Source organism: Vigna angularis, chromosome 4 (assembly GCF_016808095.1).
Source record: "Vigna angularis cultivar LongXiaoDou No.4 chromosome 4, ASM1680809v1, whole genome shotgun sequence".
NCBI lineage: Eukaryota > Viridiplantae > Streptophyta > Magnoliopsida > Fabales > Fabaceae > Vigna > Vigna angularis.
The window spans coordinates 41,082,806-41,110,389 of NC_068973.1; the positions used below are offsets into that span (position 1 = coordinate 41,082,806).

Genomic DNA, 27,584 nt, shown 5'->3' on the forward strand with positions numbered 1-27,584 from the left:
TAAATGAGTAATATATCACATGGTATACAAAAAATACAACAATTAATGTTGAAAAAGATATAATTCAAATGGTTGATTTGTAAAAATATAATTAAAAATAAATACTATAAACATACTTCATAATAAAAATAAAATCATTATATTTGTAAATTATTTTTGTACTATTTACATTTGTAAATTGTTTCAACAAATAATTTTATCAAACAATTATAGTTAATAAGTTAACTCAATAATTTTCTACTTTTCAATTTTTGACTTTCAACTACCCATTAATTCCTAAGTTTTAACTAACTTTTCCGCTTTGACCTAATGCAATATATTTCCAGCCAAATACATTATTAATCGTAGGAAAAGTTTCAATTCAAAAGCCATCCACCATATCATCTTTATTCCTATAATTATTCATAAATGTCCAGAATTATTTTGAACAGTGTCCTACTACCACTGTCTCAATAATCATCAAAACCTATAAATGCATTTATTGTATATTATTGAATCATTAATAAATTTGGATTCTCTACCGGATTTATATGCATTGTTTTTCTACTATATTTTCAAATACACCAATAATCATTGATGTTTTAAATATATTAAAAAGATTTAAAAGTATTAATATCAGTATATTTTTAATGTTAAGTATATGTTCAACGAAGAATTTGAACAATATTTTTATCTTCGAAACATCTTTAAAAGATAAAATTATAATAAAATTTTATGCTTCAAAAAATGGACAATAAACATGTAGTGATTGGTTCTACTTGAGATTGAATCATATAGTATTAGTATTATTAGGATAAATAAAAATATTGTTTTTAAAATTTAATAAATTGAATCACCTAATTATAAAAGAATAAGGATTTAATTAAAAAATATATTATAGAGGACCACTTCAAACTTTCATTAAAACGTGGGGATCAGTTACTAATTTAACCATTAAAATACGATTAAAATAATCATAATTGACTTTTGACCATTCCTCTTGAAAGCAAAATATAATTGACATAGAGATATTTAAATTCTAACACTGCACAGTTGGAACTAACTAACACAATAAGATTAAGAGGGACCACACTGGGTTTAGATTAGATAATTGGGCCTGCTATAGGAAGGCCCATTCCACACTGTCGTGAGAGAAAATGGGCTGTCTCTGCCGGTGGACCACGAGGAAGCACCACCAATGATTGCAAACAAACCTTCGTTTTCTTCAGCAACACTGCCAATAATTAAGGAATGATTGAAACTATAAAAGAAATAATAATGACGATGATTAAGAAGAAGAAGGAGCCACTAGTTGCATGACTTCAGTTTTGCATAGCAAATCATGTGGTCCAATTAATTTTCAAACGCTGCTAGTAGCCTCAACGTGCTACCTTTTTATCATCTCTATTATTATTTCTTTAACATCTATCAATTTTTTACACACTTTACATTTAGTATTTATTTTTTTAATTTGTTTTATAAATATGAAAATTAACTTTTCTTAACTATCAAAACACATCTAAAAAGTGGAAGTGGTGTAAAGAAATAATTTCCTTTATTATTTATAGATAAAAAATATTATTTGACACACTTAAATTTTTTATATTAATTTAACACAGTCTTTTTTTTTCTTAAAAAAAATATAAAAATTTATATTTTTATGATATTTTATCTTTGTATTCTATTTCAAATAAATATAAAAGTATGTATAGTTACTCTTTATAAATTTAAGCAATTAATTGGCGTTGTCATAATTTTCTATGTCCTTTTCCAATCAAGAACCATCAACATCCCATGTGCATAACTAATGCCTCATCACTCATCACCCATCTCCTCTTTTATTTTCTTATGTTATTAAAAAGGAATCTTATTCCTATATTCCTTTCCTAAATAATGTACATGCAAAGTTCAAAAATATAATTTAACTTGTATTATTTTTAAACGTGAAGAAGGTATCACGTAGGGATTGGAGGCCAGGGTGTTAAACATGTGACTAATTACTTTTAGTAGAGAAATGCTACAAATATTCTATTATCAAAACAAAAATAATTGCCTATTTTGTTTAATTAAAGTATGCGCTCCTCCAATAACATTTTGACAATATTTATTCCATAAACAAACTTCCCAATTTTTGTAAACATTATGGTATAAACCACAATATCAATCACATTAAACTTCTAATTACGTCTTCAAAAGTTCATTGTTGTATAAAATGTAGATTCACCTCACTTCCCTCACAAATTTTGAAGAAAAAATGGCTTTTTTTTTAGGTAAAATTGAGATAGCTCAGAAAACTAACTTACACACTACACAATCGTGACGAACGTAACCAAGGTTATCGAAGGAGACAGCCTAGGGGATACAACAAAAATTAATCTGTTTGGATTAAATCCAATATGTTCCAATCATACACGTGTGTTTACAAAGAATAAGAGCGTGAAAATTTTCTAATTTCGTAAGGAGAGTACATTAAAAAGAATGAAGTTTGTTATATCTTGTTCAAAAATTAAAAAGAAAAAGAAAAAGTGGGATCTACTGTGTAAGAGTAAGAAGGTTGAGCAGAGCGACACGAGAGTTTATCAAAGCCCTCAACACTTTCTCGGTATCGTTTTCAATGGCGGAAATACATTCATCCAAATCCCGCATTTTCTTCAAAACCAATCTCACTTCTTCATCGCCTTTCTTCTTCAGATTCCGAAGACTTTCCATTTCCACCACATCCCGTTCTCGAAGCTCTTCACGATCTTTCTTCACCCTCCCACCCTTTCTCGACAGCTTCACCATTTGCGCCCACGACAACCTTCGAGGCGCGAACGACGCTGCCATCCCGTTGAACAGCGCAACGGAAACGGACACCGTCACGGACATAACATCCGCGATGACGTGTCTCAGTTCGGCGTCCACGAGGGACGTTGGAGCCTGCTGCGTGCAATGTTGTTGGTGTTGGGCAAGACTGACACGTCGGAGAACAGACACGATCTTTTCAATTTCTCTGGAGATTTTATTCTTGGCTTTTACGTAGGCGACCACCTTGGAGTCGTCGCGTTTTCTTATGGCCATCTGGGCGGAGGAGTGCTCTTCCTTGAGAGTCATGACGGATGTTTGGAAGATTCCGAAGGCGTCGACGAAGCGGAGGAAATCTTCTAGAAGGTTGTGGAACCAGAGAGGATGGTTTCGGAGGGATTCTAGAGTCTGGGGGAGGTTGAGTATGTGTTGAAGGGTCTCGTGGGTGTCCTTGAGAAGGGTCAAGCCCCGAGAAAGGGTCGTGCAACTTTGTTGTTGGGCTTTGGAAGTGGAGGCCCACGATCTGAGGCCGTTGATCTCGTCCCTGATCTCGGAGATCAGAGGGTGGGATCTGCAGGGAAGACTGATGGACCTGATGTGGTGGGATATGTGGGGTTTTTGTGATGGACGGTTCGGATTTTTGTTTGGGAAGGAGAGGGAGCGCCGGAAAACGCCTACCATTTTTATTTCTATTTCAATCTTATTCTCAGCGAATAGAGAGAAGCTTCGTGTATTTTGGGGTGCTTCGTGTGATTTCGTTTGAGTATTTATATAACGATGTATAATAATAGTTTATTCTGTTAATTTTTTATTCTTTCTCAAAGTTGCTTTTTTATATTCTTCGTCTCTGTAAATACACGTGCACGTCTCCAAATAAATATTTTAGCTTTTTTGTTTCTTCAATTTCTTCTTTGGTGTAGAAGATAGTAAGGGAAATCAATCTCAAAAGAAAGAAAAAGCAAAATTACTGTGTTGAAGTTGAAGATGTTATGTTATTATTTTGGAAGAAAGAAATGTTTGCAAGAAGTAGCTGTCAGTGATACAAGTTGGCGCTGGATCACGAAAAGAAGCGCGTGCGTCGGCGTGGTTTCTTCTGTAATGTCTGATTCGTGCATGAAATGGAATCTTTAATGATTCTCTAATTTTTGCATTAATTGAAAGCGTGTTAGTTGTAATTACACACATCTTCTCATCTTCCAACTCCAACCCTAGAAGATTATGCACCCCTTGCTTAATTATACGCGGCGTTTATCATTTCTAAGAAGATAATGTGGAAACCAAGAATCCTCCAAAAATATCGCTCAAATCTTTTCTAAAGTCAAACGGCTATACCCAGCTTTTTTTTGCACATGAAAATAATCTCTCCTTTTTTTAGAAAATAAAATGGTTTTCAGATCAAAATAAATGTGAAGACATTAAATTTTAACAAATGGGAAGAAAATATTTACATAATTTTATTGTGAATTCTCTCTCGTATATTTTCTTTTCAGAAAATAAAATAAAAGGTTATTTTAATTTATTATATATAGAAAACAACTACTATATAACAATGGTATTTTGTACTTGATAGTTAAAACATAAGGTTGAATCATTTACCCTAATTTGGCAGGGGAAAATCATCACTGAATAAATTATTTGTAATATATATATATATATATATTTATATATATATAGTTGCATCCTAATTTCTCCATTTTAACTATTTTTTTAATATAAATAATAAACGATGTTGAAGAAAGTAGTTAAAGTGGAGACATTTGAGTGCAATCAGGTGTAGAAGGAAGATGGAGAGGATTTCGGTGCAGCCAGGCGTAGAACGAAGAAGAAGGTCAACTGATTGATTCTTTTTTTTTTCAATATAAATTCATAAGAGTAAGGGGAATTTAAAATTTATTGGGGTGCAGGAAGAAAGTGAACAGATGCACGACATCAAAGCCCAAAAAAAAGAAATTATGGGCCTGGGAAATAAAAGGAAGAATAAAAGATATGACCCAAAAAAATCTGTAAAAGAAAACAAGATAAGAACAACACCTTTATAAAATGTTGAAAAACAGCGTTCTTTAGATGGGTGAAAGAAGGAAATTTTTAGTATCTCTTATAATTTTAATAGACACAAATAACTTTTTATTAAATTAATAAATAACAAATAACTTTACGATTTTAACTGTCTACATTTTATTATTTGAATTTGTTAAATAATTTCCGAGACTTTTGTTGCGTCTATTTTTTTTATATAAACTTCATTCAAATTTTCTGCAATTATAAAATATTGTTACAATTAAATTTTAACTTATTATACAAGAAACTATATTATAAAATAATCGAGAACAGAGATAACAATAGTGGAAGAATGGATATGGATGGGCTGAAGGTATTGAAAGAGAAGATGGGATACGTGGCATGGACAGGTGCTGCCACGTAGATATAATAAAAAGACACTTGTCAAACACAGAAGGCGAAATGAAGATCTAAAAATCTGTGATTCTAAATATAAAGAGAAGAGATGAAGAGAAGACTCAGTGAAAGCGTGATCAATGGAGAGAGAGAAGGAAGAGAAAAAATTGGGGGAGGGACCCCAAATCTCAAAAATGGATCCTGTGACGCACGGTGCCTATGGTGGCGGAATGTACGGTACCGAGAAAGGCCAACCGGAGAAACCTACAAAGCCACCGGCTAGTGACAGTCAGAGTGCTGATGGCCCCGTTGATAAGGACGCTATCAAGCCCAATCTCAATCCTCCCCCTTCATCTGGGGACAGAGATTTAGATATCACCGGCCAATCTTATATCCAGTAACCATATGTATATATATATATAAATATATATATATATATATATATATATATATATATATATATGTGGAAATATGTAATAATAAGGGTGTTGGTTCATTAAATCTCTTATAATGTTTATGTTCGTCTCTAAAATATGTAGATTTTAAAGGTATGTCGACAGTATTGCCGAGTAATTAAATTTAGAGTTAATCTTGAGCTATTTTTTTAAAAAAATATAATTTTAGTTTAGACCATAATTGAAAATTAATAAGTATTTATTTCCACTAACAAAATATACTATTAATTTTAGTTTAGATATTAGTCGTTTAATTGATTTGTTCCTATAGCTGTAACTTAAAAAAAAAAAAACTTGAATTGAATTATTTTTAATTAATTCAGTTCTTAAATTTATCTTTCTTAAAACCCAGATCAAATAATATATTGTTTCAAAAGTTGTATGATTATAAAGTTAAAAGTAAGTTAAATTAATGCAAACCAACAGAGTAAAAGTAATAAAATCAGATTTGATTTAACTCTAATTTATCACTATCTATTCCTAAATAAGAAATAACAAAAAATGGAAGAGAGTCAGTACTTACTACCTTGTTTTAAACTTAAAGATGGCAGAGTGGTAATTTGCAGAGTGAGGATGTGAAATGAATGAAGGTAAAGGCGGTTAGAGAAAGAGAGGGAGATGGGAACGAGGGGCCAAAAGGAAGAAAAGGCAAAGCCACCTTCGTTTCATTGTTTAAAAAGCAAACGAATGGCCCCATCGTTTTGTGCCAAACTTTCCAAAGTGCCAAAGTGAAGTGAAGAAAGAAAAGAGATGACGAGAAAGTCTGAAAGCGATATAGTTTGCAAATGGACATGAATAGAAGCGTCAAGAACAAAAAGATGAATTTAAGATATTATATTAGTACACGATGTCTTTCACTTCTTTATTACATTGTTAACACTTCACTTTCTATGCTTTCTGGTTCATATTTGTTTCGGTAAATATTTTGTGAACCGCTCTCTTTCTTTCAGTTTGAACCGCTCCGTTGTTTTCTTTTTTCTTTGGCTCTGTCATTTTGTAAGTGTTTCATAATATCTTAAGCATAAATATCGTAAAAGTATCTTGATCGTATATATTTTATCCAATAAATATCTTTAATCATACTATACAATATTATTTATAAAATTCTCTAATAAATATCTTTAATCATACTATACAATATTATTTATAAAATTCTCACTGCATAATCTTTTATATTTGTTACATTAAAACCGATATAATATGTAACTGTAAAAAATATTTTATGTACCGGGAAAATTAAGAAGTGGTGCATGCACGCAATGGTGTAAGAAGTGGACCCGTAGTGCCTTAATTTGTGTGCATGTGTCTGTAAGTATGTTCGACAAAGAAAAAACTATTGAAAGGTGGTGGAATAGAGGGTGACAAAGCACAACTGCTTTTAGTTGCACTGTGTACGTGCATGACACAAAGCTAATTCAAACGGGTCATGATTTTGATGCTAACAAACGTTCACTGTTTTGTCTTTTATGTTCTTTTGATCATTCTTTAATTATTGAATTTTATTTTTTTAATGACATTTTATTTTTCATTTCAAACTAACCTTGGCTTATATCAACTAACCTTTTTTTCACATCCGCTCGTAAACTTTTAAATTGATTTTTAGCTTAAAGAAGCTAGAATTCCAGGAAAGCTAACCCAGCACGAAAAATAGTTGTATGGAGTGAATAATCAATATTTTGGGTCATAAACGGGAAAAATAAGCTTAAGTTTATCTAAGGTAAGCTTAACTTCATCCACCGATTCCACACCCTTCACGCATTTGAATGACGAAGAGTTTCCGACAAAAGATCGTTCATTTTTTGTTATCTCTTATTTAGGACTACATGATCGATAAGTTAGGATTAAATCAAATCTAATTTTATTACATTTACTGTGCTGGTTTCCATTAATTTAACTTCTTTTTTTTATAATTGTACAACTTTTGAAACAATTTGATCTGGGTTTTAAGAAAGATAAATTTAAGAACTGAATTAGTTAAAAGTAATTCAATTCAATTTTTTTTTAATTACAGCCGTATGAACAAATCAATTAAACGACTGATATCTAAACTAAAATTGTTAGTATTTTGTTAGTGGAAATAAATTCTGATTAATTCTTGTATAGTATGATATCTAAGCCGAACGGTTAGTATCCAAGACCGATCGATCTATCTACTATAAGAGCGCTCGTCAATAATAGTGCTCGTCAACAAGGTCAAACATGGACAGCGCTTGCCAACAAGGTCAAATTAGGACAGCGCTCGTCAACCAGGTTAAATGATGTTGGGACACAATGTTTGTCAACCAGGTCAAAAAGGTTAAATGATGTTGGACTACATCGCTAGCCAACCAGGTTAAAAGATGCTAGGCCACAATTGTGCCAACATTTAAGTTATTGAGTTAATAATTCAGAGGATAAAATAATCAAAGATATCTGATTAAAGATATTCATAAAGTTGTTTATGAACAACCGACCGGATTTTAAGGTAAGTCTGTTTATATTTTATTAGGCTTATAATAACCTATAAATACAAGACAAATGCTAAAAGTCAGTATATTAGTGATAACAATTTACTAAATATTCAATTGTGAGCAAAAACTCATCAAACCAATTCAATAGTAATAACAATTTACTAAATATTCAAGTATCAGAAAGATTAGTGTCTCGGTCTTACAAAATATCTACCAAAATAATTCTTAATTATGGTCTAAACTAAGATCATATTTTTAAATATAACTCAAGATTAACTCTCAATTTAGTCACTAGAGTTTCGAAATACTTTTATAATCTACATATTTTAGAGACGAAGATAAACAATATAAGAGATTTAATGAATATGGATCTTAGTAATAAATTTTTTACACTTAACCAATAAAAAAATACTTTTAATATAAATTTTAAAATAATGATTAAAAATTAAAAAGTTATTACAAAATATCAATTATATTATGGAGACGTTATTATTTTTATCCATAATAAAAGATATTTGTAATAGTTATTTACAATTAATTTATAAATGCGCTATATTTATTTTATTTTAAATATAAAAAATGCTGTATTTTTATCTCATGGGATTTTCTAATATTGTTTCGATGATGGAGAAAAACTTAAATTTTAGAAAACTGATTTATAAACATAAAACAATTTTTTATATGTCCTGTATTTTCAATTTAAGATATTTTTCCTATTTCTACCCTGGGACAAAGAAAAGGTGAAAAGTTCAGTGTGGAGTCAAACCAAATGTACAAATCTCATCCTCCGGAGGCGCACTCCAATGCGTACTGCGTTTTCTCAGCTTCTGAAAATCCTCAACGCATTCTCCCATTTTCATAAACTGGATTCGCTTCTTAGCACGCGCAAGTTTCTTCCCGGCGACCCCATCGAAAATCTTCTCCCAACCACTTTCCCATCCTTCGCGAGCGTCGCATAGCTCAAGCACGCCGTTCTCCCACTCCGTCCAACTCCACCCCTTCTCCACCGACTCCATCACGGTCTCCACGCACAGACCCTGGCACACCGCCGTGCACGGCCTGCACTTTGCGCCGCTGAGCGGCCCGGGGCTCGACAACGCCGCCACCGGCACGCCGAACTGTCCCGGGGGGAAATCGTAGCGGCGGTCAGAAACGACGCAGAAGGGGAGTCGTTTGGCGACGTGGGTCACATTCTGTGTGGTGAGTTGGGCCTTGAAGGCTGCCTCCGAGTTGAGGTTGTTGAAGCCCGCGGAATCGAGTTGCGGAATTAACGAGAGACGCGACAGTGCGACCGTGGAGGTAGTGAGGTCGCCGATTCCTAAACGGTCGTTAAGTCCGCCGTACGAGGAGCCCGGTGGGACCAGGTACTTCCCGGGAACAAAGTTTTGTGGGCCCAACGGTGCGTTCCAGTACCCGTCTACACGTGTTCGAACTACCCAGTCGTACGTGAAGTTGTTCTTCTGTTGGTGTGATCTTATCATTGTTAAGCAGCCCTCCACGAGGTTAAAGTACTGAAGAAGCCCCTGCAAAACGTAAACTAATTAAATTCACTCATAATTAGCGTTTGGTTTCTACGTTAGCGTCACACTTCAACTCTAAGCAACTTTGGTTGGTTTAGCTTTTCTAAAAGTTCATGGATCATTTAGACGTGTAGGGCCAGAGAGGAACTTCCCCTCTCATTACCCTTTTCATCAAACTGAAAAATACTTCCCACCAACTCTCCAAAGTTTCCACCTTTTCATCCAAATCCCAAGTAAGTAATTCAATATTAATGTCAACAAATTTTAATCTACAACATACTTAGCAAAAATTAAACAATTTAGGAATAAACAAAGATGGTTGGTCGCGAGCAAGAATTGCAGCCAAGTAGAAAGTGGTTGACTGGTAGCTAGTGCATAAAAAGGGAAGGCTGAGGCTTTCTTTATTTGATTCTATTTCTATTTCAAAATGAATATTGCATGTGACATAAGGAACATTTTTTTTTAATCTTTTTTGTGTATACTTTATCTTAAGAAATTTAGAAATTTAAATGCTGTTGTTTTATCGTCCTAGTTTTGTGTTATAGAACATTTTCCAAAAGAAAAACCTTCCTATGAAACTGAGGTGGATGCTATTCTAAATGTTATATATTAACTTAATCTAATAATAAGTAAATATAACTTGATATACATATAATTATTTTACATTTAGAACGGACACATTTTATATGACTAATAACAATACAATTATAATATACTATAATAGTGTGCATATGAAAAAACTTAAAACTAAGAACACCTAAAATTAACATTTTGACACAAATATAAAAATATATAACAAAAATATCGTAACAACCCTTTTTAAGTATACATAAATCCACAAACCTAACGTGATTACGTGCCTGCAATAATAACCTATCCCTACTAAAAACGGTTAAAATATTGTGCCCCACCCATAAATGACAGTTTTTCCATTCACCAAACTTCATCTGGATTTCATGGAATTGTTTTGGAAGATGAAATGTAAAAGTCAAGATTTTATATGAATTTTACTTTTCTTTTCTTTTACGATAGCATCCAAAATGGTATTGGGTAGGAGGAGGAGAAAAGGAAAAGAATTCGATACTGATATGACAACGTCTGCAAAGGTGCAACAAGGGTGACCGAGCAACTCGCTCAAATTCTTCCACCAAACAATATTCGTAAAATCCTCATTTTTAAAAAATAGGTGATAAAATTAATTTACTGTAAATATTTCGTTTATTAATTTCTGATAACTGTTCTTAAGACGATCCATCCATATTTTGATTATTTGTTATTTCAAAAGAAAACTAAAAACTGAAACAAGCAAAATATATGGAATATATGTTTAACAATTGATTCGAAGTGGTATTTTCAGGAATCCAGAAAAAAGGAAAAAAGATGCAATAAAGCAAGAAAGAAAAAACAGACGCAAAAATTACCTGGATGCCGTTGGGCGAGTTGTGCGCGGTGAGGACTCGAACATAAGACTCGTTCTCCGGCAACGGCTGAGGGTGGAAGATTCGAACGCCGGCAACATTTGGCGCAGACTTCAATAGCGAGAACTTGAACGTGTCCGAATCCAACGGACTGTGAAGAAAAAGATCCGAATTGGGATACTCTTTGAGGATATTTTCAATTATGGAGGGTCCGGTGAGTTCGAACCTCCTAGCGCCACCAACCAAACACACCGCAATTTTCGACCGCAACAACTCCTCCTTATTCAAAACATGGTCGCTCTCGCCGGAACAAGGGAGCCGGAGAAAAAACTCAACGGGATAGAAAGCGTTAAAACCGTTTGAAGTGGTGGAATAATGGAGAGAGAAGAAGATAATGAATAAAACGAAAGGGATGATCAACCCGGTTAAACGCCAATTAATCTCACAGACCCATTTAGTAACGGCAACAAACTTTCTGGGGCTCTTTAACATCTCTTTTTCGTCCCTCGAATTCCCTGCTTTTTGTTCTTCTGATGCCTCTGTTTTCAGCAGCTTCACCGTCTCAGAAGAGGGTGGTTGATCACGCGACGTGCAACGCAACAAACGCAGAGAGCAATAGGATTCATATGAAGCGATGCGTTATGAAATGGAAGGAGCATGGTTTGGTGAGAAATGGTGTTGGGTTGCATAAGAAGGTGGCGGGTTTTAGTATGATTAGAAAGAAGTGTTGAATTAGCATGAAGAATGAGAATTTTGAAAATTGCACACAAATTTTCCATTAACACACTACACCTAATTGTAACGCCGTGTTTGAGTCAAAATAATGAATTCGATTATTCTTCCATTTCCTGAATTAACTAACATTTTCTTTCTGTTGTATATTTTTTCAAGAAAGATGGTTGAGTCGGGTCAAAATGGTGAAATTGTAGATGTAAATCAGGTAAGATTTTGGAAGATATTATTGCCAAACTCAACTATATCATATCCCTATCTTCCTAAATAAGGTTTCATTGTTTGTAGAAATCTATAGACCCCGTTAAAACTTGGATACGGACGGTTAAATTTGTCAACTTAATATCCAATAAAATAATTAATTATGCATTTTATCTTTTAAGTAACATTATTTTACTTTTTTAGTTAGTTTTCATTGTAAAATAGCCATGAAGGGAGAATTAATTAATTAAATGTGAAGAGCAGATAACATAATTTGGTGCAAGGGGACTAATTAAGAATCAGGACCATCTTAATTTGAAGATTCAAAAAAATATTTGTTAATAATATTTATTTGTTCTTGCTGATATATAGTGCACCCAGATGTTGTATCCATCTGGATATGCGAGTCTTGTTTATGACTAATTATTATTTTATTGGATTTTTTTATTGATTATTATTTTAATTTAATGATTTTATTTTTCTTTATTGCTTGAATTATGATTTAATATATCACCTTTCCGAATTCTTTTCAGATTATGTATTTATTTGAATTTAATTGTAATAAAAGTTTTCTATGTACATACAAGATAAATATATTTTAAATCATTTATTGAGGTATGTATTTTATTTGTTATTTCAAATGTCTTCAATTTTATTTGATAATATTTACATCTCATCCTTCTCAATTAACATCGAACCACAAGACTTAAGACTTGTTAAAGGTAAATTAAACTCTTATTTTTTTTACTACATACTTTTTTATATACTCTTAAGACTTTTTTATAATTAATTTACCTCATATATTCGATTTCTACCTATTACTAAAATAATTAAATTCATTCATTTTCTTTTCAAATTGATGCGAGGAAAATATTAGATTAGGAGGATATATACAATTGTGTTTGATATTTTTAACCGTTACAATATCAGGAATTGTGGAGACTGCGTTTGATTAAAAATCCATATTTACTTTATATATAAATTTTAAACCAAAATCTCTACCGTTCATTTGGATAGATTTCGATTGTCCTGGGTGGGTATCTATCTGTGTATATTTTCTTACCTCTGGATTTATAACGTTAATTTTAAATTCTTTCAATAGTCAACTGTTTTATAAGTTTTTTTTCTTTTAATCACATTAAATATTTATCTTTTTCTTATACTAAATACTACACCAAGTATTTTCTATTTATAAAATGCTATTTTTACTTTAATTTTTTACACAATATAAGGTGAGTAAGTTTGGATATGTGATTCGAAAAATAATCTTTTATACTCACTTGATATCTATTTTTAATGATAAAATATTATATTAAAGTAATAATAAATATAAATAAAATGTTATAATAAAATAATAATTTATATAATTAGTACTTAATTAAATATCGTAAACTTGTCTATTTAACTTTGTTGAATTAGGAGTTGAGTTAGGCATGACCATCGTGACTGCGTTTAGATACTATAAGTAAAAATATTAAGATTGTACTTGAAGTTGAAAAAGTTAAGAATGACAACAAAAACTAGTTCACAACTTTAAGATACTAACTAAAAGGTCTTAAACTAGTTTAGTAAATCATAAATATTTCATAATATCTATCCATCAAAGTAATTGAGCATGCCAGATAATAAGCATACACATATTCATGTGTTATTTTTTATTTGTTTTATTTTATTTTCTGGTTAAAAATACACTTTTATGTGTTTAAATTTTATTCAAAATTTACTTTTTAACTTTTGAATTCTTTTATTTTTAAATGAACAATTTTAATTGAAAATTTAAATTTGGAATTGATAAAAAATTTATATTACAAATTAAATACTATAATTAAGTTAAATTCAAGCCAATTCGATGCAGCTGTAAACAAAGAAAATTAACTTTTAGATCTAAATATTATCGATATGAATATATAACAATGGCGTTTGGAATTTCTGATACATTGATTAATATTCAGTGGTCATTTAAATAAAATATTTGCCTCATAGTTAGATTACTTCGTAATCTATCTTGAATTCTGACTTAGTCATATTGGTGAGATAGTAATTACTATGATTACATGTAATTTAGTATTTAAATTTTGATATAAAATTAAAATTTATTAAATATATTAAAAAAATTATACAATTTGATTCTTAAGTTTTAAAAACAAATAAATTTAGTCATTAAAATTGTATAGTATAATTTTTTTAGTGTTAAATGATATTTAAACTAATATTTGAAATGTTTACATCGACAAATTTTAATTTAAATAAAATTTTGAAACATTATTTAACCCTTAAAAAAAGTTGAAACAGTTAAATTAAAATAATTAATTATATAAATTTATTTTTAAAAATTTAAAAATAAAAAATATATTAAAATTAAAAAAAACTAATTTAATTTTTTTTATCTAAATTTTAAAACTAAGTACCTATTTAAATGATTATTATTTTGAGCGGATGAAATTCATTCTCAACAATAAAACGATAACTTAACAACCGAAAATGTTTTGTTAACACTCGAGTGTTCATAATGAGCAATTATGCATGCAATGGTTAGTTAGCCATGCCTACTTCCCTGTTACAACATGAAGTGGCCATGTTCCTCGCCAAATCACCACCAAACCAGTGTACCTCATTTTGCTTTATCATCACACACAAACCAACCTGTTACGTATAATAACATTTTTTTATAACATTTTAACATCATTTACGTGTTATTATATGATTAGTTCAAAATTACTCCATAATTAATAAACATCAATATAGACTAATTACAGAATGACACGTAAATGATGTTAAAATATTATCAAAAAAATGTTGTGAAAGTATCATTATCCAAAAAAGAGTAACGTTTTAGTGATGTTAGAAGGTTACACATTTACGATATAATGGATTATTTTACTTTTATATATATATATATATATATATACTCATGAGTGGATCAATTTTAGAGTGATCGATCACTTTTTGACTAATCAATCAAATTGAGTAATAGGATCATTGATTAAAAAATGAAAGTTAGATTAACACTTAATTAATAATAATTACAAAGTATTTTATTAATGTTGTTTATAGTATAATTTAATTATGATTAGACCAATAAAAAAAAGTAAAAATCTATAACAATTATTATAATAAAAGTTTAAAATATATTTGTTCATATATAATCACATTTAATATCTTTTTAATCAGTCACGTACTAATTTTAACGTAAAAATACTTTTTTAAAAATATCATCCAAACCATTTTAGATATATAAAAAAACCCAAAAGATCGAATGAACAAAATGTAAGAATCATCTAAAATCAGAAATTTACACTACTCATCTAGCACATATAGAAATAGACTCTATTTTACAAAATCTAACTATCCCAAATCAATAACTGTGCATATGGATTTATCCTAAATAATTTCACTTTTACATTTTCGTGTGTTTGTTTTTTCAAATGAGAAATTTGTAATCGCATAAATACAAAATATTAAAAATAAAAAACTCAAAAACAATAAATTATAAAAAACAAAACAAAATTATTCATTTAACTTTCCTCTCTCTCATATGTCTGACTGGAAAATATGTTTTTCTTTTAACTTTTATATTAAAATATAATTTCATAATTATTAAATAAATCAACCTAATGGATTAAAAGCAAATCGAATATAATAAATCAAATAATAATAATAATAATAATATAGTAAAATAAATAATAATATTATTAAAAAAATAAATAATAATAAAAAGTAAATTTAAACAATAACAATGAAAATCACAAAAAAATTATATTTTATTAATTAAAATATTTTTTAATTTACTAAATTTATCACATTATTTATTAATTTTTATAAAATTTAATATTAAATTTCTCAATCCAAACAACTTTATTTTCAAATTCTTGTTCTCCTCAAATCCACTCATTTATACTTTTTCAAATTCACTCTTCAGCTCAAATACAAGCTAAATTTTCCCATTTTGGCTTCTTGAAATTCATGCTTTAATCAATACAAATTTGTCGAATTGATTTTAAAGTTTTACTTCTATTATTTTGGAACAGATTACAAAAAGTATATAATTTAATTTTTTAATAATCATATTAAATATTAAATATTATGATTTTATTCATTTATTATTCAACGTATTAATCGGTTTTTCACTGATTTTTTTTATTATTGTATTTTGATTGAAGGATGTAAAAAAAGGGTAAAACTTTAATAAAATAAAAAAATAGAATTAAAAATTGAAAACTACAAGAAAACCAAATCATACAAAATTGGTTCGGGCTAAAGTTTTTTTTTTTCTTTCAAACTGAATATATTTTGTATATATTTATATGGATGTTTATTTTAACAAAAGAATTGAACCAACTCACACCATTAACACTTTTAAAAATAATAAGTGTGTTTACTAAACTCGTGTACATTTGTTCCCGTTGTCATTTTAATAAAATCAATTCATGTTGTAAGGTGATTTAATAAACTGCTGAGAATTCAAATAATGAATATATAAATACCATTTAATTTGAAGAATAAAAAATAAACATTTGGAATAATTGAATGATAAAATATGTTTTTTTATTAGATGACTAAAAGAAATAGTATCCATAATTAAAATACTACAAGTTATTAAATCTTTCAACAAACTCTTAAAAAATTATGTGGCTTATTTGAATGAACGAGATACATGTTTGTTAAATTACTATTTTTTCATATAATTTCACTGATTTTATCTAGTCTCAAGACTTAAAATTAATATTTTATAAAATTGAAAAAAACAAAAATTATACTTTTAAAATTTGAGGACAAGATATTACTATCTTCAATTTAAAACATTAAAAACATATTTAATCATTAATTTCATGATTTCGTAATCTGACGTTGCTTGTTGATAGAAAAAAAATTATGTATCGTTATTTTTTATCTGATCATAGTTTTAGATCCAAGTGATTTTTTAAAATGGATATTGACAAATAAAAATAATTTTTAATAGACAAATTTTAAAAATATATTTAATGTAAAATTTTAATTTTGAATAAAGGAAAAAATAAATAAATAAAATATCATGTACTACTTCTACTCATAAATTTTGTTACAAAAAGTCAAAGTGAGGCACTATAAGAGAAAGGTGACAATAAACAAACACTCAAAATCTTATTCAACCCTCTATTCCACACCTATAAAATAATATTTTTACTTTAAAATATATAATAATTTAAATTAAATCACTTAGAAGAATAAAAAAAAATTTAATATATGTTAAATAGGGGTAAAAAACTCAAAATGTGTTCATCAAACCTTTTCGATAAGGAACTAGAAACCTATAACAGAATCATAAATCAATTGTCACATGTAGTGATTCCAATATAAAATTAGAACAAACATGTTCAAATGAATAAATTGAGCAATAAGAGTAAAGCTTAAGGTAAAACAACCTACATGGTTGTTTGTTTGTTTCCCAACCAAACAGTCTAGAATTTAACACCTACCAAGTAACAACTCTATTTATTTTTTATTAATAACTTTTTTTTTCTTTCAATAAATTTTGCTGCTTTTTAAATTTGACTTGTTTGATATAAAAAAAAGAAAAATCAACGTTGTCATTCAATTTTTTGTAGTAAACATGTTAATTTAATATTAAATTAATAATATTAACATATAATCATCGAAGTAAAATATTTTCATCATGTCTATGTGTATTATTTTTAAATTATCGCATTGCTATTATTAATTCCATCATATCTTAATAATTATGTCTAAATTTGTATATTTATTAAATGCTTAGCACAGGGTCTCAGTATATGTTACCTAACTTGTAATTAGGAATAGAATATAAGTACGATGAAATTAATTTTATAAAATAACTTTCATTTGCCTAATATATGACTTTTAAAAAGTTTGACTCGAAAGATTATTTAAAAAACTTTTTTATGATAGGGTCATTTAAAAACAAGAAAAAAAATTGTATTTTAATATACTGTAAAGTTGTTATATTTGAATTCTCTGAAATGGTTGAATTCAAAGTAATTTTGATGGTTAATGATAACAAAATTAATGATTAATTTAAATCGTTTATTTTGAAGGAGACATGCCACGTATTTAAACCTTCTATTAGAACAACTTATAAAGTCTTGAAAACATTTCTTTAGATTTATATTTTAATATTAACTTATATTAATATGTCTGGTGGTGTTATGTTATTCAAATAAGTTATCTTTCAAACCTAAAAAACTTACAGAATAGTCAAAGTTTGACCTTTCTAACAAAATGGTCCTTTGAAAATTTAGCCTAACTTTGCTAACAAATGTATAAGATGTGATTTTAACTACATCAGCCTAACAATGTAAGTTCGATCGTCCTTTTTTCAGCGACTGATTTTACATATTTTTACTCCTAATAAAAAAACATTCATGTGTAACATTTAATTTCGTAAATAAAAAAAAACGACGAGCACCTCTATCTTATACTCACTGAATATTCTAATTATTATTTTTATTTTATTGTGAGTTTCTATTACAAGTCGTGTATCTCATTATATGTTTTCTTTTTTTCTCCTCAATATTTTATATTATCTCTTTTATATTTTAGAAAATTTAAGTAACACGTGATAAATAATTGTTTACATAACAAAACTTCTCTAATTTCAAACAAACCGAAATCCAAAGTTATATGTGCAATTCTTTCTGTAAGTATATTATAAAGTATAATTAAACATTCATTTTCTTTTGTAGGCATGCCATACATTATAATTAATCAATTTTCATTATGTGTGTTTTAATAGTTCATGGTAAAGAAGAGTACTGTAAACACATTCGGACTTACTAGTTTTACACATGTAAATAATGTTTTTGAACAGTGTTCAAGCCCTTAGCCATCTTAATCTTTCCTATTATAAATGATTAATAACATTTGTTTGATAAAGGCAATGAAAAACATTATTTAAAATAAAATTAATGTTTACAAAAATATTATTATATGATTGTAATTTTAAAATTTTTAAATAATTATTTTTCCATTAAACTTTTTAAAATCTGTATTTGTTAAATACAGAATTAGTTTTTCGTAAAATAGTAAATGATAGTTAAATGTAAGGGTGAGTGTATTTACTTCCCTCCTTTGAAACTAAATGAGAGAGATATGGATTTGAAAAACAAATCCGAAAATAAAATATGAACAAATACAACTTAATGGTACTCATTTATCATCTTTAAAAGGGAGAGTTCTATCTTTTCTATTTTTTTTAAGTAATTTTTTTTTCTCGCTAAACTACTTTCTGAATATGTTAAACTTTCAATATATTTTATAATGTTAGAGAAATAAACGTGTTTTCAGAACATAACTTCGTTATTTAAAGTTAGTGGAAATATAGCATATGTGTTTTTTTTTAGATAATTAATTTAATTAAAAGAGTAAATGAATTTAAATAAATAATGATTTTGAAAATAAAATAATTAAATTTAAATCAGTGATAATTTAAAAGATAAAAAAGATATAATTATTTTAATTTAAAATAACATTTGCTTAAAGAATAAATTTAAAAGGGAGAGTTCTATCTTTTCTATTTTTTTTAAGTAACTTTTTTCTCTCGCGAAACTACTTTCTGAATATGTTAAACTTTTAATATATTTTATAATGTTAGAGAAGTAAACGTGTTTTCAGGAAATAATTTCATTTTTTAAAATTAGTGGAAATATAGCATATGTGTTTTTTTATAGATAATTAATTTAATGATTTTAAATAAATAATGGTTTTAAAAATAAAATAATTAAATTTAAATTAGTGATAATTTAAAAGATAAAAATAAAAAGATAATCATTTTAATTTTAAATAACATTTGCTTAAATAATACTTTTTTTCAATATATATATATATATATATATGTATATATATATATATATATTAAAAATAATATATATATAAATAATTCATGATTGATATTATAGTTTCTGAGAAATATATGTTAGTAAAATATGGGCTGTTCCTCCTAAACATTTACAAAAGTACAAAAATATTTTTTTTTGTATACTAAGATTAACTTAAAGGTAAATTAGTTTCTGATTTTTTTTTATAATTTTTTCTACGAACTAATTTCATAGTAGATAAATATTTTTTGTTAACTTTATTTTCTACGGAACACTAATTCAAATTTATCCTTGTTAATATTTTAAGGCAGCTTCTTCTTGTATTTCATGAATTTTTTTCTTTTAAATTCATAAGTTTTTATATTTAAAATTTTACAATCTAAAATATAAATTTATATTTTTGAAAAATTAAAATATATATTTTTATTTTATATTTTAAAACATATAATTTAAATTATAATATTTTTTATTATAAAATAGACAATCTAAAATATATTTTTATTTTGAATTATATAATATAAAATATTTATATTCTAGATTTTAATTTCTTAGTAAAATAAAAATTATGAGTAGTGGCCCAAAAGTCTATCATAGCTGTCATATAATTATAAGGAAGAAATGAGAGAGTTACTCCCTATATAACCACGAACTCCTCCTTGCATTTTCCTTTATTCTTTTTTGTCCTTCAGTAATATTTAATAACTGAGGTTAATTTTCATCCATCCACTACATTAATGAAATATCAATGGTCTCTCATATATGAATGCACTACAAAAATCATCTTTTGTTTTCTTTTTCCTCTCTAACTGTCTCATTATGCTATAAGTGTGGTAGTGTTATGAGTGTGTCTCTGTAAGTGTGGTATGCTTGGTGGGAGGTTGCAAAGGTCAATGGTGGTGCAAGAAACTAATCCAGTGATGACAGAGCTCGGTCTTGATGGTGGTGGTATCAGCAGCATAGGAAGTTAGTTTTAGATGCGAAAAAAATATGGTAACCATTCAACGGATGTGAAAATCCGTCAACGGATATCAACATCCATTGTTGAAGGGAGAACGGATGTTGATATCCGTTTTATATAAAAACTATAATGTATAAACTATAAAAACTATAATTATATAAAAATGGACGTTGATATTCATTTTATATAAAAACTATAATTTATAAATTATAAAAACTATAATTATATAAAAATGGATGTTAATTATATAAAAACTATAATTTAAAAATTATCAATTATAACTATTTAAAAAAATTAATTTAAAAACAATTTGAAAGCAATAAATTGAATTAATTGAAAAACTATAAATTATAAAAACTATAATTTATAAACTATAATTTAAAAATTATCAATTATAACTATTTACATAAGTATAATTAAAAATAATTAATTTAAAAACAATTTGAAAACAATAATTTGAATTAATTAAAAAAATATAATTTAAAAATATAAATTATACGTAAGTATAATTAAATTGAATTAATTTATAAACTAAATTTACAAACAATAAATTAATAAATTAAACAAAGCTCCAAACTCGACAATATCACGAATCGAATAAAATCACGAATCAAGCACCGCAAGAAGCAAACTTTAATCACAAAAAATGTGGAAGGAAGAAGAAACGAAGAGAAAGAGAGATGGGTTTTGTGTCTGTTATAGGGAGATTTAAGGTTTAAAAAAGATAAATAAAGTTAAATGGTAAAAGTTAAATTAACGTAAAATATTTTTTGAAATAAAAAATAATAATAAAGAGGTGTAGGAGACATTTAGACAGTGGAGGTAGCAACTCTCAAGAAATGGGCATGGCGTAAAAGCCCATCATAGCCGTCATATGTACAAAGGCCTAAGTAGCGGCCCAAAATACGGTTTCAGAAAAAAAAAAGTAGAAGAAAAGCAGCAAGAAGCAACTGCCTGTTATGGTGTTACCATTCTCCGGGTTTAACTCTGGTCTCCCTGGACAGTGTTCGCGCAACTCCACGTTGAGGTGTGGCACAGTGGAGTAGTAGGAAGATTCTGAGTCCGAAAAACCGCAATGCAAGCTGCATCTTCAGGCATTGGTTACGGTCTCAAATATCAGGTTCAACCCACAAAACCCTCACAAGTTATCCCTATCGATCTAATTGTTCCATTTCTCATACTCTGTTTATAATGATAGGCTAGATGCATATCGGATGTGAAAGCAGACACAGATCACACTAGTTTCCTTGCAGGAACTCTCAGCCTCAAAGAAGAAAACGAGGTACATCTTCACATCTTCTTGTTTCTGGCGCTTCAATTTCCCTCGTTAGCGTTTGATTCGTGTGAACAATTATAGAATGGTTCATTCGTAGGTACATCTGATTCGGCTCTCGTCCAGTGGAACCGAACTCTTCTGCGAGGGATTGTTTTCTCACCCCAACGAGATCTGGGACCTCGTCTCTTGTCCGTTTGATCAACGGATCTTTTCGACCGTCTACTCTAACGGTAATCAACCTCGTCTTTTAACTTTCTATTTCTGTATGTTTGTCCTATTTGGGATTTTATTTTGCGCGTTGTAAATGTTTTGCTACCTCTACAGTAGCTTTTTGCTTCTTGTGCATCAATTTAATATTCTTGGTTTCGAAAATTTATGATTGCCTGTGTTCTTATAGGTGAAACGTACGGGGCAGCGATATGGCAGATACCTGAGTTATATGGCGAATTAAATTCCCCTCAGCTTGAGAGAATTACTTCCCTTGACACTGATTCTGGGAAGATTAAATGGTGAGTTTGCCTGTTAACTCTAGACTCTGGAATGATGTTTCAGCCTAATCTTTCGCAATTTGATAGTTTGGGTTCTATCATGTGCTTTGTGCGGTGAAACTGTTTGTGTGGGAAAGTGGTTAGATGCCGATATTAAGTAAGGCGGGGTTTCTTTAGTTTACAGTACTGGCTTTACTTTAAGCTATATACTACAAAATTTGCTAATATTATTTAGGCTTAATTGTAATTTGGTTCCTCTTTGTTTTTCGAAGCAATCAATTTCTCCATTTGCTTAATTATAGAAATCAGATCCTAGTATTATCATGTTGTTTAATTAATAATAGAAGTTAGTGACTGATAATTTACATGTGACAACACATTTTATTCTGTTGACTTATTAATGATCTCACTGTTAAGTTTGACTTAATTAAATCCCCAATACAAATAAAATATACAATGATACATTTAAGTGTAATGAAATGATATATTTAAATAGGTTAATACTGCCAGTGGGTTCATTAAGTTGCTTTACTCTGTAAAACGTCATGTAATGTATGTAAATTGTTGGCCATGTCACCAACTTCTCTATAAGTAATTCGGCCCTAGATTGACAAGGAACCTGAACTTTCAATTAGGAAATTTGGGGAATTTGATTACTGCAAAAAATTGGAGCCTCGATATTGGGATAAAAATTGTAGTCAAGCCTATTTGTAACCTTTAATAACCTTTCTGTTTACTATATGTTTATTGAAACCTTTGAATTTGATACATTGATTTGTATTCCTTACTAAATATTCACACCAAACAGTATTCTTTGGTGGCCATCTGGACGGCATGATAAACTAATCAGCATCAATGAGGAAAATATGTACCTGTGGAATTTAGATGTTTCAAAGAAAACTGCACAGGTATGAAGTTCATGTTATTCTATATTTTTTGTGACACAAGCACATTTAAAAAGAAAAATCATTTATACATACAGGTAACACATATTGGTGGAAAATAACATGCTTTCACTGTTCAAGGTACCATAATTTGTTTTATTGAACAGATAAATGAGCTCTAAACGGTTGGAGGAAGAATTCACGATGATTGGGGCAAATTAAACAATTGCTCGTGTAAAAATTAAGTGGATAGTTTCTCTTGTAGCTCTCTTTTTTCTGGGCATCTGAACTTTGAAAGTAATTTGAAAAATGTTTAACTATTTATATTCCTTCATTTGTTATGCATCAACGATTAATCAGTTCATTTCTGTTACGGAATCTTATAATGTTATTTGAACGAGAGGCATTATAGAAAATGATTGGTTGAAGATGAGTGAGGATATAGGTCAATGGACTTCCTGAAACCAATCTGTGAAGCCTAAATTTGTTAGAAAGTGTTTCAAAAGTGGATCATATTGCCCATAATGGATTTAATTTTGTTCCCTTATGACAGTTGATTAATTGAAATGGAAAAACTGACATTTAAATTTACTTCAATTCTCATTACAAGTCAAACACCCAAAAGATTTCTAGGAAATTGGTGTTAAATTGATATTGTATGTCTGTGGTTCATAAATTTAGCACTGAAGATCTAGTTCAGAGTTAAATAACCATAGTCATGCGTGATTATGATCACTACTATTTGTAAAAATGCCTAGATTTCTTTTTTGGTGATTTTGAACTAGTTCCTCCACGGCCTTCCAATACATTCAAACATAACATCAGGTACAATCACAAGATTCAGCTGGTATGCTGCACAAATTATCTGGAGGGGCATGGGATCCTCATGATGTGAGTTCTGTTGCTGCAACTTGTGAATCATATCTCCAATTTTGGGATGTCAGAACAATGAAGTATGTAATGTTCATATAACATAATTCAGTTTATATGGTTTAATTTTTAGCTATGACATGATAATATTCCATCCCATTGAGTCGAAATGTGATTTTGTAGTTGAATTTTTTTAGTGGTTTAGTTTTGTTTGAACCTGGAATTATGCAGTAATATGATTTTCGGTATCCAGAAAATCATGTAATATTGTTTAGTTTTGGAAGTTAATATATATTTGCACCTGACTTTTCCTTTTGGTTAAGTAAAATGCTTGTTTCATTTGAAGTTCATTATTTGGGGTGCTAGGAGAGGAATATACTTTACCCTGAAACCGATTTGCTTTTTGTCTGAATCGGTACCCCTCCTAGGAGTTTCATGTATACTGATGTGATTAATTTTTAATCACAGGAAGACTATTTCAGTGGAATGTTCTCATGTATGCAGTGTTGATTACCATCCTCAGAAGCAGCACATACTTGTAAGAGTTGAACTTTGTGTTCCTCACTATAATGATAAATGTTTATACCTTCACTCATTATAATATGTTCATTCACATGTCAGTGTTTGTTGTTGACATTCTATTACAAATACAAATAAACTCATCCCGGATAATTATTTTTACGTTTTGTTTTCCAAGTATACTTTGACTTGCATACATGCTTTTTTTCACGCCTATTACACGTTGAGTTTACAAAAGCAACTGCCTTATGAAATAGTGTAGGAATGCACCACCTTTTGATCTTGTTAGCAAAATTGAATTCTATGTTTTGGACAGGTTACTGCAGAACATGAGTCTGGGATACATATTTGGGATCTAAGAAAACCCAAAGTTCCCATCCAAGAGCTTCCAGGACATACTCATTGGTACTTGTCATGTATAGTCGCATAGCTGGTTTATATTTTAGCTATATTCCCAGTCCAAGAACCCTACAAGGTTCCAATTTTTTGTCATCCCCGTGGTGAAATTATGAAAAAAAAGAGAGAAAAAAAGCAGAAAGGGAAACAACTGCTTTACTTTCAGTGGTTGCCATGTATTGTTACAATCGTTCTTTTAAAACAGAAAAAACAACTTTTTTTCATTGAAAACTTGCATCTAAAATTAAAATATATTATTTGATATTATTTTTTCAAACATCTGATTGGCCCTGTGTTACTTGTGTTGCCAGGACGTGGACTGTCAAGTGTAATCCAGAGTATGATGGAATGATCTTGGTTCTCTCTCTCTCTCTCTCTCTCTCTCACTAACTCACACACACACACACACACACACACACACACACACAGGAATGCTGTTCCTCTGAAGTGAGTTTGTTTCTAAAGTGAGTTTGTTTCTAAAGTGAAGGATGTATCAATCCTTGATTTATTTTAAAGTGGATGGTGAGCTTAACCAACTAAAATTTGAGGGTGGATACTCGTTTAATTTCTTACTTTAGAAGTGAACTTGGATTTGAGAAGCTTTTTCCCACACTCACATGTTGAAACACATACAAAAATGCATTTTTTATTGACTTTTAAATCTCTTGCTGGTGTCATTCATTGGTGAAAGGTGGTCTGCATACTAAATTATCATGAGGGGACATTTAGTTATTTGTCATGGATTGTGGTTGTTACAGAGTAGTGGTACGGATTCAACTGTCAACTTGTGGCTTGCCTCAACGAATCATGACGAGCTAACAACTGAAAGGTCATTGTTATCTTGTGATATTACTATATTGCATTTTATTTTATGGCTACTTGGTTTTTCATTCATCTGTGCTTATGTTTTAGCAGACTAGTAGACTCATCTGCTCGATGGGTTGATCCATTGCTTAATTCATACAGTGATTATGAAGATAGCATTTATGGTAAGAGATTCAAGATTTTTAGTCCATGATCTTTGTAGTTGTCTGGAATTACGTCATGTCAAATTTGATCCACATTCGATCAACATATATAATTGTAGTTTCTGTTTCTTTTGTGAATTTTGACATTTAGCTTTTACATACACACAAAATACCATTCCAAACACATGCAGACAGACTTTCCTTTACAATTTTTTTTTATTCATGTTACAGGGCTCACATGGAGTTCCCGTGAACCATGGATCTTTGCATCATTATCCTATGATGGCAGGGTAAGACTACAAGTAAATCTATAGGCTATTTTCAAAAGATGATAGATTCTCTAAATGAAAAAAAAAAATGCAGAAAACATAAAATTCTACTTTGGGTGTTGAATTTCATTGTTTCTTATTTCTTACTGTTACATACTTGATTGGTAATGAATTTTTCTGCTAGTAGGGCCACTAATAGGATGCATATGGTCCATCATACTACTTAGTTAAAAACTAATATTTATAAACAACGGTGTAATATCATGTTTTGTTATTTGATCTATGATTAGGTCTTGGGTTGGGTATAATGACAGAGACAAAATAAACAAGTGACTTTCTTAGAGCATTAACAACAATTTGATTGACTAGTATACATTTATCAAAAAGTTGTCCCATTAATTTGATATTTCGTTTCCAAAACAGGTTGTTGTAGAATCAGTTAAGCCTTTCATACCCAAAAGATGAAGTTCAGCACCAGTTACCATGATGCCATCATTTGTTATCTTGTGTATGTTAGTGATGCCCCGTTTCTCGGGTCTTTAGATAAACAGTTGAATCAAATGTCTTTAAATATAAGCAGATGACTAAAATGCCCGATGATCATGCTCTCGGTGACGAGGCTGAAGAGGTTAACGTTACATGCGCATTTCATCTTTCTGGCAAGAAAGCATTGATAGATTCTAATCAACATTTCTTTTTGTTTAATTTTTTTATATTTGGACATTGAAATGTTTTAGGCTGGACTGTGTTTCTAGCTAATTCTTTTATTACACATCCATGTCATGTAATTCGTGGAGTCCTTGTGTAATCTATGGAATTATAAGTTTGTACAAGTTCGAACAATTCTTTCTTTGAGGAAAGGTAATAACCCCTTCCCTTGTTTTATAAACGGCCTGTACTTGAGAAACAGAGAAGTGCTAGATGAAAGAAGTTTCAATTTTGCTGTCCCATCCCAGTTAATTATCATGAAATGTTACTATTAATTTTTTTTATACTGCCAATCAATAATAAATAAATTTTATTATGATTTTAAAGTTAGATGTTGTAGAAACTAATAAAATTATTTATAAGTAATAGTGATTGAATGATAATATTATAAACATTTTTATTTATTGTTGTACTTACATCTAAGGCTATTCTGTTCTATTTATAATTAGCTGACCAATAATGGTTAGGCTGAAACACTGATTTATG

At 29.4% G+C, this 27,584-nt stretch overlaps 3 protein-coding genes across 3 annotated transcripts; 1 reads left to right on the plus strand and 2 right to left on the minus strand.

Moving 5' to 3' along the window:
* Positions 1 to 2,511: 2,511 nt before the first annotated feature.
* On the minus strand, positions 2,512 to 3,444 carry LOC108341296 (uncharacterized). The gene has a single exon (XM_017578993.2). The coding sequence runs from the start codon at positions 3,442 to 3,444 to the stop codon at positions 2,512 to 2,514; it is 933 nt and encodes a 310-aa protein (XP_017434482.2).
* A 5,210-nt stretch (positions 3,445 to 8,654) lies between these two features.
* LOC108341309 (uncharacterized) lies at positions 8,655 to 11,753 on the minus strand. Its single transcript, XM_017579009.2, has 2 exons — positions 11,004 to 11,753; positions 8,655 to 9,585 (listed from the first exon to the last, which is right to left on the minus strand). The coding sequence occupies exons 1-2, from the start codon at positions 11,490 to 11,492 to the stop codon at positions 8,812 to 8,814; spliced, it is 1,263 nt and encodes a 420-aa protein (XP_017434498.1). The 5' UTR covers positions 11,493 to 11,753; the 3' UTR covers positions 8,655 to 8,811.
* A 9,907-nt stretch (positions 11,754 to 21,660) lies between these two features.
* On the plus strand, positions 21,661 to 27,327 carry LOC108341310 (WD repeat-containing protein DWA2). Its single transcript, XM_017579010.2, has 13 exons — positions 21,661 to 21,840; positions 21,919 to 22,002; positions 22,094 to 22,226; positions 22,394 to 22,505; positions 23,293 to 23,392; positions 24,194 to 24,321; positions 24,707 to 24,776; positions 25,074 to 25,162; positions 25,465 to 25,510; positions 25,912 to 25,982; positions 26,069 to 26,142; positions 26,353 to 26,411; positions 26,814 to 27,327. Exons 1-13 carry the CDS (start codon positions 21,796 to 21,798, stop codon positions 26,853 to 26,855), a joined length of 1,053 nt encoding a protein of 350 aa, XP_017434499.1. The 5' UTR covers positions 21,661 to 21,795; the 3' UTR covers positions 26,856 to 27,327.
* Positions 27,328 to 27,584: the final 257 nt, after the last annotated feature.